The sequence below is a fragment of the Panthera leo genome, chromosome E1 (genome assembly GCF_018350215.1).
Source record: "Panthera leo isolate Ple1 chromosome E1, P.leo_Ple1_pat1.1, whole genome shotgun sequence".
Classification (NCBI taxonomy): Eukaryota; Metazoa; Chordata; class Mammalia; order Carnivora; family Felidae; genus Panthera; species Panthera leo.
In genome coordinates this window covers 59541185-59554623 of record NC_056692.1, presented here as the reverse complement: position 1 = coordinate 59554623, position 13439 = coordinate 59541185, and the positions used below count along the sequence as shown (strand labels likewise).

Genomic DNA, 13439 nt, shown 5'->3' with positions numbered 1-13439 from the left:
ACAGGCAAGGTCTCCAGACGGTGCCCGGAGAGGCCCCCTCTGACAGGATGAGAGCGGGATTTTGTCGTTTGTCCCGTTCTCAGTGCGGGAGTGGTCTACCACATCCCCCTGCGCAGTGGAAGTCTCTTTCCCACGTTTAAAGTTTCAGTCTCGGCTGCCAGGTGTTCATTGCTTGCGAATGGAAATAGACACGTCGCCACAACTGGAAAGTTTCCTTTCTTCCTTCCTAGCACATGTGCATTTTATTTCTCTCTTGATTATACTGATGAGGACCCTCAACGTGATGTTGAACAGAAGTGGTCAGAGAAGTCCCCTTGCCTGGCTCCTGATCTTATGGGGGAATAGCATTCAGCCCTTTGCCATTAAGCCTGCTGTTAGCTGCAGGATTTCGCAGATGCCTGTCGCAGAGAGAGAGGGAGACACAGAATCCGAAGCAGGCTCCAGGCTCCGAGCCGTCGGCACAGAGCCCGACGCGGGGCTCGAACTCACGAGCCGTGAGATTGTGACCTGAGCCGAAGTTGGACGCTCAACCGACTGAGCCACCCAGGCGCCCCTAATGTTTATTTATTTTTGAGAGAGAAAGAGAGACAGAGCATGAACGGGGGAGGGGCAGAGAGAGAGGGAGACACAGGATCCGAAGCAGCCTCCAGGCTCTGAGCTGTCAGCACAGAGCCCGACTCAGGGCTCAAATTCACGAACCGCCAGACCATGACCTGAGCCGAAGTCGGACGCTTAACCAACTGAGCCACCCAGGCGCCCCTGCAGATGCCTTTTATAAAGAAATGCCCTTTTTTCCTAGTTGGCTGGTTTTTAAAAAAATCATAGGTGTTGAATTTTGTCAAATGCTTTTCCTGCATCTACTGAGATGTCGTCAGATTTTCTTCTTTAGTCTGTTGACTTTGTGAATTACAGTGATTGCTATTTATGTGCTGCACCTACTGTACATTTCCAGGATAAACCACATTGGATCTGTCACAGAATAAACAGGTTACTCCAGGATAAAGACCCCTTCTTACACATTCCTGGATTCAGTTTGCTAATATTCTGCTGAGCACATTGGGAAGCCCCCGTCGCCTGCTTTCCCCAAGTCTGTGCAGAATTGCTATGATGGCTTCCTTCCGTATCTGGCAGGACCTAATTTCCTCAGTAGATAGGACTGTGTGGTCCCTCAGTGTGGCCTTGAGTGCACCGGGCAGTGTGCGGCTTTCCAGGGATTGGCCCGTTCCTTCTAGATTGATAAATTTACAGGCACAAAATTGTAATATTTCTTCAATGTCCTTTTAATGTTTCTAGGGTCTAAAGTGACGTTCCCTTTCATTCTTGATGTTGTCACTTGGGTCTCCTTTGTCCTGGTCAGTCTGGCTCAGGGTTTATCAAACTGACTGAGCTTTCATAATAACCTCTTTTTGCTGTCAGTGATGTTTCTTTAATGTTTTTGTTTTCCTTGATGTCTGCTATCATTTCCTTTGTTCTGATTACTTTGGATTTAATTTGCTTTTTTCCTAGTTAATTTAAGTAAAAGTTCAGCTCATTGATTAGAAACCTTTCCTTAAAAGAATTTTTTTAAATGTTTACTTATTTTTGAGAGAGACAGAGCGTGAGAGGGGGAGGGGCAGAGAGAGGGAGACACAGAATCTGAAACAGGCTCCAGGCTCTGAGCTGTCAGCACAGAGCCTGACGCGGGGCTCGAACTCACGGACCGCGAGATCATGACCTGAGCTGAAGTCGGCCGCTTAACCGACTGAGCCACCCAGGCGCCCCAAAACTTTTCTCTTTTTAAAAAAGATATAAGCGTTTAGTATTGTGAATTTCCCTTAGAGGAAAGCACTACTTTAGCTACAACCCATAAACGTTAATGTCTTCATTTTCATTCGATTCAAAATACTTTCTCATTCCCCTTGTGAATTCCTCTCTAACCCATTCGTTATTTAATATCTGTGGGTCTTCCCGAGATGTGTCACTGGTTTCCAGTCATTACGTCGTGGTCTGGGAGCATGCTGTGTAGGGTTTCAATTTTTTTTAAGTGTATTTGGGTTTTACTGCCGGGCACAGAGCGTGGCGGTGCCGGCGGGCGTCCGCGTGCACTTGACCAGTGCGCTCTGCTGCCGGGCGGCTCCAGCCCGGCCGGGGTCTAGCCTGGAGGACCGTGTCTCCTCCCAGGATGGGCGCCTACCCTCCCAGGGACTGTCGGTGCTTCAGTTCTGCCAGGCTTTGCTTCTCGTGCGCGGAGGCTGCCGTTCCGTGGGTACTCATTTGGGACCGGTAGGCCTTCTTTGATCACGTAACCTTCCCCCTCCCCCGCCCCGCTCCTTCTGAAATACACACGGTCGCCCGGCCGGTGACGTAACCGGTCTACCTTCCCTTTGATTGGCGCTTCCCAGGTGCACTTCCCTATCTTTTTCTCACCCGCCTGTATATGTAAAGTGGGCTTCTCACAGCACAGAGCCAGGCACTTTGTTGTTGCTCTTAATTCCAGTTTGTCAGTCTGTCTGCAGTTGGTGTGTTTGGACTGGTGATGTGTAATGGAGTTAAGAACTGAATTTAGATTCCCGCTTTATTGTTGTGTTGGCCCCTAGGTCCTCCCCTCTCCTGCCTCCTGTCGGATTATTTGAAAACCTTAGTACCCCACTTTACCTCCTGACTCTTGGGCTGGATCTCTGCACTTTGGCTGCACTGGAGATTGCCACATACACGCCACCCCTCCCACAGCCGATTTGGGCTGCACTGTGGAGGCCTCACCCCCACCCTCGTGGCACGGTGGTCCTGCATTCACGGGGGCTGAAAAATCCCACCTGCGTTGTAAGTTTTGCTTTCAACGGTCACATGTATCTTCAAAAACGTAAAAGGGAAAATTATCTTTTATATTAGCTATCGACCATTTCTGTTGTTTTTCCTCCATCCCTGAAGACACACGTCTCCAGCTGGCATCCCTGCCTGGCAGCCTGGACACCGTCTCCAGGATTTCCTTTAGGTCAGGTCTGCACGATCGGCTCTTACTTTCCCTTCGCCTAAGAGTGTCTTTATTTTCCCTTCCCTCCCACAGCATGAACTCTAGGCCGACTGTTCTTGTTTTCTGGCACTTTCAAGATCCCGTTTCCCCACCTTCCGGCCTCCGTGGTTTCTGATCAGAAGCCCGTGGTCATTCAGATTGTCACGCCTCCATTCAGGCTTCATTACTACCCATCGACTTCCAGATTTCTTTCTTTGCCTTTAACAGTTTAATTATGACCTGTCCAGACATGGGTTTCTTTGGATTTTCCCTGTTTGGGGGTCGCTGCATTTCCTGAATCTGTACATCAGTCTTTCCCTAAACGTGAGAAATTTTCAGCCAGTCTTTCTTCAAAACGTTGTTTTCCCTGCCCTGTTTCTTCTCTCTCTCTTGGGGTCTAACACAATGTTGGACTTTCTGATCTTGTCACACATGTCCCCGAGGGGCAGGCTTGCCCCCAAACTTCCGTCTCTTCTCCAGACTGGATGGTTTCTGTTGGCCCATCTTCTGGCCCCATCTTCCCTCGGAGGCCTCCTATCTGCTCTAGAGGCTGTTGAGTAATTGTTTAGATTTCTCAGTTCTGAAATTTGCATTTTGTTCTTTTGTATACTCCCTGCTCCTCAGCTGAGATCTTTCCATCTGTTTCCAGCGTGTTCAACTTTACCTTCTGTGACATAGTTATGATAATTGCTTTCACGCGTTCTTCTGATAATTCCACCACCTGGATTTCAGAGCTGGCATCTGTTGATTGTCCTTCCCTTGGAAAGTGCTCACGTTCCCATAATTCTTTGTACATAGAGGGACTTGGGATTGTAAACTCGGCACCTTGGCTGCCATGTTGTGTAGACTCCGGGTCAGTCCTCTGGGGAACGTGGAGCTTTGTTTTAGCAGCCCGTTAACCTGGCTGGTTCAGACCACGGGTCCTGCCGGCCTCCGGCGGCCAGTGCTCCCAGGGTTCTTGTGCGTGCAAACATGGACGGGGCGGCAAGGTCTCCCTCCCAAGTTTGGGGCGCAGCTGATGAGCGACGACGGAGAGGAGCTGGCACCACCAGAAGCCCGTGTTGTCACGATGCCTGACCCTCTGCCCAATGTCCCCAAACTCTCCCTGTGGGATGGGCAGGGTTGCAGGGAGACCCTACGGGGTGGCCATAGGTGGGGATGAGGCGAATGCCTCCCCAGGGCAGGGCACACAGCCGGGCCAGGGTGCCCTCACCCATCCCAGGCACCCCCCATCCCACACTGGATGCCCCCACCCCAGCCCCCCATTCTCCGCTTTTATCTACTTCCCCTGCTGCCTGTACTGGGGACAAACGCGTATCCAATTGAAGTGGTCCCAGTGGCTGGTCCTTTCCTCCCTGCCCACCCATTCTTATCCCAGGCACATGCCAGCTGCCCAGGCAGTCTTCTCTGGCCAGATGGCACCCTGTCCTGTTCCCCATAAGCCTCTCCCACCTGTTTTCCCAGCGCCCACTGATCTTGGGTAGGAAACCAGCTCGGCCACGAGGGCTGGAACTCAACATGTCTGTAACATTCGTGGGTCCTATGTCCTTAGATTAGAACGGAGTTGGGTCAGGCTCACGGGGCTGGTGTTTTAGGACAGGGCAGGATCAATGTGGGTCTCATCCTATCAAGGGGGGCCACCCTCGACCCTTATATGCACACACACAGGGGGCTGGCAACCTCCGAGGGCAGAGCCCAGGAGGCAGCTCAAGGTCACGTGGGGTTTGGGGGCAAAACCTCCCTTGGTGAACAAGATAAACGTGTAAAAAGAAAGAGGGTGATTGAGTGGTGGGCAGGATCGAACTTCTCAGACAGTGAGAGAGGACAAGGTCCCTCCTCTCCAATTTCTAGGTTGTTGTTTCAGGAGAGGAAGGTGCCCCTTGCCCGTGCTGCTGTGGGACGGTGGCTGTGTCCCATCCCAGGGAGCGGGGGGTGCCCGGGCAGTGGGGCGAGCAGACCTGGGCAGGCTGTCCAGGCGTTCGCCAGGAGGGCAGTCAGAGCCCTGACGTCCCACTGGGCAGCCCCAGTGGTGAGACCATCAGGGAGGCCAGTCCGTGCACTGGAAAGGTCAGGCTTCACAGACGAGCCCGAGCTCTGGGGTCCCGGAGAGCAGAGGGAAAGGAAAGGGGTCCACCCCGCTGGTGGGAGTCTGTGTCTCCCCCCAACCAGGCCATCCGTTCCCTCCACGCCCTCAGACTGGCAGCTGCAGTGGGACAGGATCGCCGGATGGAAGGGCAGCCTGCTCCTCCTTGTCTATCAGAACTGCCCTCAGGACCCTTGTGCAGTCTTGGGGACAGGTGGCGTGTCACCAAAAACAAATGGGTGGGGCCCTGCAGCCAGACTGGGAATGGCAATGCCAGTTTCCTGCCAAATCCCCCCAATTGGCAGAGAGCCCCCTCCTGGCTGAGGCGTGCATTACACCTGAAACTCCTGCCAACCCCCTGGCAACTTGCCTGCATCCCATCACTGAGCCCTCTGTGAAAGGCAGGGAAGCCCCTTACGTGGGACACCCCCATCTATTCCTTGCCGTTGCCTGCTGGCTCCCTGGGGCCTGTGGCTTCCCACCTGGGTACCGGGACTCTAAACCAGCCCCCTCCTGGAGCTGCCCAACTGACCGCCCTCCCTCACTTTGAGGGGCCTGAGCTTGGCCCTGGGGAACGAGGCCGCCAGTGTCCCTTCTACAGGCAGCTGCCCGGAGGTGGTGGCCGGAGCACAGGGCACCCCCAGCGCTGGAGCCCCGGCCTGCCTTCTGCCCACAGCCTGGCACAGTGAAGGCCTCCACCTGTCCCTGTGTCCCCAGCCCCCAGGCAGGTGCTCTCGAGTGAATCCCCGTGAGGGTCAGGGGGCCGTGTTCCAGGGACCCTAGAGGAGAGGAGCCACACTTTAACCCACCCAGGTACCCCCACAGACCCCACTCCATGAGGCCAGAGACCATGCAGGCATCAATTTTAATACGGGGCTGACCCGTTTGGGGCTCCCCCCTTGTTGGGAGTGAAACGTTGTCAGGATTGTCCGATACCAAAACGAACCGTTAACTAGGGAAGCCGTTTCCAGCCTCCAAGCGCGTGCCCGGCGGCTGACGGCTCAGGGGTGGCGGGTCGCAGAGTCCTGGTCTCTGGCAGGTTCCGGAGCCCAAGCTGCGCGGAGTCCCAGGCAATGGGGGCCACACCCACCAGAGCAGGCCCGTCAGCACCTCCGGGAACCCCAGCAAGGCCTCTGGCTCTCCGGGAACATCCCTTTGCAGCGGGCCGAGCCTCTGCACACAGACCCCCAGGTGAAGAAGCTCGGTCGGGGCTCCTGCAGCCGTCAGTCCAGCAGGGATGCGCCCCTTCCGGTCCAACGCCCCCAAACGCCGACACAGAAGAGGGGAGCTTTCCGCCCCCGAACCGACACGGAAACTGGGCAGCTCAGGAAGCTGCCCGCCAGCTGGCAGGAGCAGCAGGAAGTGAAAAAGGGAAGGGAAAGAAGCTAGGTTTGACGCGCCTTCCAGAGAGGGAGCTGGGGAGAAGGTGGCCGGTGGAGCCTCGAGGGGCCGGGGACGGGAGTGTGGCCAGCACCAGGAGTGACGGGCCTGCCTGTGGCCGCGTGGGAGCCACAGCCTCAGAAGCTGTTTGGCCGGAGGGTGCGAATGTTGCCACTGAATCCAGAAAGGAGAGCAAGCCTGCGGCGCCAGGGAAACGCTCTGCGGAGTCAGCCTGGCGTCTAAGCCCTGTGTGCGCCACACTCTGCTTCGTCAGCACCCGACCGGCCCGGCCTGGCGCCGGCCTCCTGGGAGCCCGTCAGGTCGGGCCGCGCACCAAACTCTGTGGGCCCCAGTCTCTGGGGAGTCCCCGCCAGTCCCAGGCCAAGGAGGCCACGTTATGAGGCTGCAACCATGTCCGCCTGCTGGGGCCTGGCCTTGGTGGGGGCTTTTTCTGTAGAGGAAAGAAAGAGGTGTTTGTCGGGTGCAGAAGACCCCACGGGCAGAAACTCCCAGAGGAGAAGGAAGGCGGCAAGGAGCCAGGTCCCAGGGCTGTGTGCGGGGCTGAGGGTGGGGACCTCGACCGCAGCAGCCCGTCGCAAGCACTCAGGAGCCCTGCGAGGGGGAGGGACGGGGAGGGGCAGAAAGAAACGCGGAGGGCCCACCAGCCACCGGGGCCCCGGCGGGGCACAGGGCCACAGGGCTGTGCTACGTAGAGGATGGCTGGTTCTGGGGTGGACCCGGCCTTTCCCCAGCTCTGCCTGCGGGACACGCCTCTCTGAAGGGGTTTGGCTCTTTCGAGGCTCCCCCCCTCCCCGCCAGAAACCGGGCCCGACCCCCAAGCAGGCCTGTGCCCCTCACCCACCCAGCTGGGGAGGCAGGAACCAACTGCCACCGAGCGGAAGGGCGGGACCCTGCGGCCGGGGCATTTGGCTTCGTTCTAGAACACAGGTCCTCCACAGGACAGAACAAGAAGCGTACCTGGTTTCTTCTCGGGGAGAGGCTCTGAAGGAACCTCGGGGAGGTCTAGCTGCTCCTGCAAGAAGCAGAGGGAGAGGCGGTGAGACCATCTAAACAAGAGCCCCGCTGTGCAAAGTTCCAGAGCGCCTCCTCCTCGGTCTCCGGCATCTGAGACTTGACTCACTTGGGGCTTCCCTAGAGATCCCGGGTCCCACTCTGGCCATGCAGGGGCGGGGGCTTTGAACCCTGTGCCCACCCGGGTGGAAGGGCGGCTCTGTGGCAGCGTGGCCGGCCCAGAGGCGCTGGGCTGCCTCTCGGACAACACATGGCAGTTCACCTCCCAGCTGGCTTCCCTGGCTGCTTAGGGGGCACCTGGCTCCTCGAGAGGAAGGACGTCAGGAGGCAGGTGCACGTGGGACACCAGAGGGCAGAGAGCAGAGACGCTAACTCGTCCCGCAGGTGCAGGGAGTGGCAGGCTGGTGGGCACAGGCTGGGGGCGTCCCGAAGCCATGGCCCAGAGACGGAGGCGTCCCCATCGGGGAGCAGACACACACCACGGGGCCTGCGCGTGGCAAGGCCGCCTGGTAGAGGGAGGTGGGCCCGGGGCTCCACTGGGAGGGACCTGGCCACGGCGGGTGAGAGGTGCCACACGGGCACTGCCTGCTCGGCCGTCTGCAACACTCTCGGAGGGACAACCCGGGGAATGTTCTCTCCAGGCCGGGCTCTCCCTGCTGTCACCGGGCAGATAAGAACCACCTCAGTTTAACACAAATTCGACTTATTTTAGGAGGGAACACCACTTGCAAAGCCAGGATTGTGTGCTCCTGTAAAGCCCAATAAAGGTGCCCGTCCAAGGCCAACGATCACACGGGGCAGAGGTCTTCTGCGAGTCCTGTCACCAGAGAGATCGTGCTCGGTCCTGGGGGTCCTGTCACCTGAGTGACTGCGCTCGGTCCCGGGACTCCTCTCACCTGGGTGATCATGCTCAGTCCTGGGGTGTCCTATCACCTGGGAGATCGCGCTCAGCGCGGGGGGTCCTCTCACCTGGGTGATCATGCTCAGTCCTGGGGTGTCCTATCACCCGGGAGATCGCGCTCAGCGCGGGGGGTCCCCTCACCTGGGTGATTGCATTCAGCTCCTCCAGGATGGTGTCTTCATCCTCCTGAGTGAAGCTTCCCGACAGCAGCTCATCTATTTGCTGTGAAGGGAGGAGGGGAGGTGAGGACCGTGGCCGGGCTGGGGCAGAGGGTGCAGCGGCCCCTCGTGGAGGAAGGAGACAGCCCGTCGCTCCAGGCCCCCCTCACTTGAGAGGAGGTGAGCACCCGAGGCGCAGAAGTCGTGGCTCCGGGGGGCGGCTGGGGGTTCGTGCAGGTGGCGGGTGCGGGGGAAGGCGGTCCCCGCTGGCCCAGCAACACCTACCCGCTGGTACTCCACGGCCTCCTGGGTCTCCTCCAGTATCCGCTCGACTTCTTCTAAGGACATCACCTAGTCGGTCGGGACTCTGGTCAGCGAGGCGTGTAACGGCCCCTCGCGTTACGGCCCCCTGGAGCGGCAGGGCACGAGCCCGGCCGAGCCGACGCCACGTGGCTCTGGTCGTTTCTGCCGTAGGCCGGGCCCGCCCACGGGGGCTCCGGGCCGATGGACCTGTCTTTTCAGAAGCCCCGCCGCACCGCCCAGATTCCCGCTGGCCCGTTGCCCCAGACCCTCGGGCTCCCCAACCAGCCCGCGCAGGTCCAGGTGAAAACAAGTAAAACCTGACTCATTCCTTCTGGGTTCGAAGTAGCACGCTGACTTGCGGGGCAGGGGCACACCGCGGACCGCCGGGGCAGCCGGGCAGCCGCGGAGCCATCCGCCGGTCACCTCTCCGGTGGCCCAGGGTCTCTCCGGGCCGCACCTCTTCTTTGGCCACCCACCCCTGGGCCGCTTCCTGTGGTGAGGCCGTGTTAACCTCCTCCGGGAAGCCCTCCAGTTAGTTCACACACCCCTCACGCACCCTCACCGGACCCTCACCTGAGCACGTGGACCCGCTCTGTCGTCAGCGCCCGTCACCCCGTTCTCGGGTCAGCACCCCGAGCTGGTCTTGCCACCGACACGGGCACCCTCTCCCGAGAGCCACTGGCTTGCCCACGCTCCCAGCCAGCACAAACGCCTCTTCGCCAGTGGCCCGGGCGCGGCCTCAGGAACGAGCCCCGCCCCCCTCTCTGCCCCAGGCCGCCAAGGACCCACCTGGTGCATCTTCTTCAGACACTCATTTCCAATCTGCAGCCCCTCGACCACCTTCATCTCAATCTGGGCGAACTCAATGTTCTGGACCTGGGGCGGAAGCCGAACGGACCGGGCGGTCGGGGGGCCTGCCTTCCCCACCCCTTCCCCCCACCTCCCTCCCACCCGCCCGGCCTACCATTGTTTCCAGGCTGGTGATTTGGTTCTCTGTCTTGTCCAGAAGCTGCTCCTGGTACCGCTTCTTCTTGAGCAGCAGCTTGGCGCGTCTGCAGAGGGCACCCGGGCAGTGACCCGGCCGCCCCCCTGGCCTCGCCCACCCCCTGCTCTAGGCCAACAGGGGGCTGACGCCCCCTCTCGCACGGCCTGCCCCGGGCCCCACTCACTCCTTCCTCCCGTCCCGCAGGAGCTGCCTGGCGATCTCCCGCTCCCTCTCCAGCTGTTGGGTGATCCTCTTCTGGTACTGCTTCAGCTTATCCCGCTGCTGCTTCAGTTGCTGCGGAAGAGCAGGCCTGGGTCCACACGGTGCCCGTGTGGCTAGGCCGGCCTGGAAGCCGCCCCCACCCCCCCCCCCCCCCGAAACACAGTTCTCTGTGGGGACAAGCCTGCCCCCTCGGGCACTTCTGGAGACACTTGCGGCTGTCGGAACTGGGGGGTGCTGCTGCTGGCGTCAGTGGGTAGAGGCCGGGGACACCGCTTACATCCTGCCGTGCCCAGGGTGGCCCCGGCACAGACAGTGAACCCCCCCCCCCCCTCCCCGACGTGTCCGCAGCGCCAAGGTGGAGTGTCCGCTCTCAAAGTGACATCACTCAAAGTGATGGCAGCAGCCATCACTGTGCGTGCCCTGGGGCAGGTCGGAGAGTGTCACCAGTGCCTCAGAGGTTCAGAGACGACACAGAAGTGCACCCGAGAGCCACCGTCCCACCCAGCCACAGTGAGGCTTGGGGGCCTCCCCTCCCGGCCTCGGACGCGTCCTTAACGTGTTCAGCTGCCCTGCTCGTCACTTATCACCGTGTCCGAGTGGACACACAGACGGCGTGTTTGGGTGAAGTGTTTGCTTGACCTTGCCAAGCACCCGGGACCCCCACGTACTGTCCCGGAGAGGAAGCACGGCCGTTTACGCGTCAGGTAATTCTGCCTTTTCTCAGGCCTTTCCCATTTCTTCCAAATTTCACCTGAAATGATGACGCTGTGGCGAGCGCCTGCAGGACAGGGCGTTTCTCATACGTGCGATTCTATCTTTAGGATCCGTTGCTGTGACTGAACTACGGCAAGGGCAGGCACACCTTTAAGACTCAGTATAGTGAGACATCATCCCGTAGTGTAGACGTGTCTGCAGGGACCTCTCACGGCCCCTCCACAGCACGTTCTCTCTAGCGCCTGCCCGGTGCACCGGGTGGCCTGTGGGGCAGGCTGGGTGATGGCTGCACGCCTTCTCCTGGCTGCAGTGCAAGGCACCCACTATCCTGCTCCCACGGCTCAGACACACCGGGGCCAGCCTGCGTGCCCAGCCTTCTCAGCCCTGGCCACTGTTCCTCCCCAGGAGCTGAGCCCCCGCCCCGCCCCTGCCCTTCGGGCCATTATCCAAGCTGGTTGAGTACAAAGTGTGGAAGACAGCTAAACGCAGCAGGTGTGGCCGGGCTGCCCCCTTTGTAAACTTCCTAAGGGGTATCCGTGGAGGGTCACAGGACGGACAGCACACTGGGGCATGGAGTTTCTCAGCTCAACTTTTCATCCTGGGAACACACCAGGCAGTAATTTGTTTTACTGTGTGCAAACCGCGTTGTTACAGTGTGGACCCACCAAACAATCCCTGGCAAGTAGAAAAGCCTGGAAGAGAAACCCAAAGGCGACTCCTTGAAGAGAATCACCTTGGGGGCTTCAGCTCTCCGCCAGGGCCTGACCCCTGCCTCCCTAGTGCCTGTGCCCCTCTTCCCATTCAGCACCCAACGCCGCTCACATTTTCTCTAGTGGCAAACGTGCCTGTTTCCTCTCCACGTGGGGAACTTCAGTTAAGAACCGTTTATAACACGGTTTCTGAAGCCAAGGGGTGGGGGGAATCTGTCATTTGAATTTGTTTCTTAGCACAAATTAATGCATTTTTGCTGCAGAAATTTTTGCAAAGCAAGCAAAGGTAAACTCTGCTCAAATTTTGCACCACCTCCTTCCTGGTACGTTTTTCTCCTTGCAAAACTGGATTTCTCTGGACGTGCCTTTCCCCTTAACGTATCCTACAATTCTTTCCACGCAAACGAGCTTTCTCCCGGAGCTCCCCGGAAACAGCGGCGTGGGGCGGTGGCAGACGAGCCCATCACCCTCGCTCGGCGCCCCGGCGCCGGCCACACGGCGGGGCGGCCCGGAACGTGGGACTCGGGACCTGCCACCTGCGAGCGCGCGCTCGCCGGGACACCAGGTGTGACCACGACTCAGCGCGACACTCGGCGCCGCCCCCCGAAACCGCGGCCCCGTCTAGTCCCCGCGCCGGTCGCCGGCAGCCTGCGGTCCGGCGCTGCGACGCGGCTGCGAGAAGCCCGCCCGGCGTGGGGGGGGGTGGGGGCAGGCCCTCCCGTGGCCGCAGCCCTGCCTCAGTCTCCCCGCCGTCGCCGGGGGGCCCGGCTCTCACCAGGACGGCCTTGTCTTGCTCTGTGACCCGGCTCTGCTTCTTGCGGCCGAACAGGTTGCCCATGGCGCCCCGGCCCGCGGCCCCGCCCGCCGCCGCCCTCCCGGCCTCCGTACCCCGGCCCCGCCCCCTACGGCGGCCGGGCAGGGCCAGGCGCCGCAGAAGGCGAAACGTGTGCGGGCGAGCCGAAGGCGGGCCCCGGGTTCGAATCCGCCCCCGCACGCCTTGGCGACGATGGCACGGTGACACTGCGGGCAGGGCCTCGGCAGCCCTAAATGATGCATTTCACGTGCGCTTCCAGAATGTCCCCCAGCATTGCAAACGAAGACTGAAAGTTCCAGTCTCGGGTTAGGTGGGATCCTTCCCGGTAACCGGTGGACAGTCTCCCCCCGCCCCCTGGCTGGTGCCGACCACAAAATGCTGCGTTTAGTGATGTTATGTACAACCTGTGGGCTTACAGGTGTCCATGGAGACGCTACCTGGGCAGCATATGTCCACGCGGCCCCGCGACCGGTGGCTCTTGCCCAACACGGCCGTCTCAACTCCTGGTTCTGTGTCCCCCCACCGTGCAGAAACCTCCGGCCGTTGGGGGTAAACCCCCTGAAGAGGATTTGCAGGGAGCCACTCACCCCTGCATCCCTGGTTCCCACCTGCGTCTTTCCGGCGTTCGGAGGGTACACGGGGTCTCATAGGACAGCACCCAGCCCGGATCAGTCTCCCCGGATGATCCTGATGAGGGAGCATAAGGCACGCTGAGGGCCAGGTCCCAGCTAGCATTACCCCGCCCCCCAAGGTGGGATAAGTGTGATTATTTCCCAGGCACTCCTGGCTGCCCAAGGACAAAGGAAAGACAGAGACAGAAAACAAATGGTTAACCTGTTAAGGGTCTCCATCAGTTTATAAATATCTTAATACAATCACATAAAAAAGGGCAATCTTCTAAAGTCCAGAACTCCCTACTGTGTGAAGTTAATACTTTGCTACAGGGAAAAACCACCTTAGCTTGTCAGTAGCTGGGCCTCCAGTGATCAGTGCGTCTTTGGCATATGAAAGTCTCTTTGGAAGCTTCCCTTTTGACTTCACCTCCCCCAAGTCCATAGTATATAAAAGTCACTCTTCACAACCCCAGCGCAGCTCCTTCTACCCACGGGCCCTGTCCCTGTGTGCCTTACTAAATTCACTTTTTTTTT

At 59.3% G+C, this 13439-nt stretch overlaps 1 protein-coding gene across 3 annotated transcripts; it reads right to left on the bottom strand.

The window, feature by feature from the left end:
- Positions 1-5918: 5918 nt before the first annotated feature.
- On the bottom strand, positions 5919-12344 carry CHMP6 (charged multivesicular body protein 6). Of its 3 annotated transcripts, XM_042916569.1 has the most exons (8): positions 12253-12344; positions 10016-10125; positions 9811-9898; positions 9636-9722; positions 8829-8894; positions 8527-8607; positions 7431-7485; positions 5919-6903 (listed from the first exon to the last, which is right to left on the bottom strand). In XM_042916569.1, the coding sequence occupies exons 1-8, from the start codon at positions 12313-12315 to the stop codon at positions 6848-6850; spliced, it is 606 nt and encodes a 201-aa protein (XP_042772503.1). In that variant the 5' UTR covers positions 12316-12344; the 3' UTR covers positions 5919-6847. The 3 variants fall into 3 exon arrangements, with proteins under 3 accessions (XP_042772503.1, XP_042772501.1, XP_042772500.1); XM_042916567.1 differs by lacking the exon at positions 5919-6903 and having other exon boundaries at positions 7431-8380; positions 8454-8607; XM_042916566.1 differs by lacking the exon at positions 5919-6903 and having other exon boundaries at positions 7431-8417; positions 8491-8607.
- Between the last annotated feature and the right edge of the window lie 1095 nt (positions 12345-13439).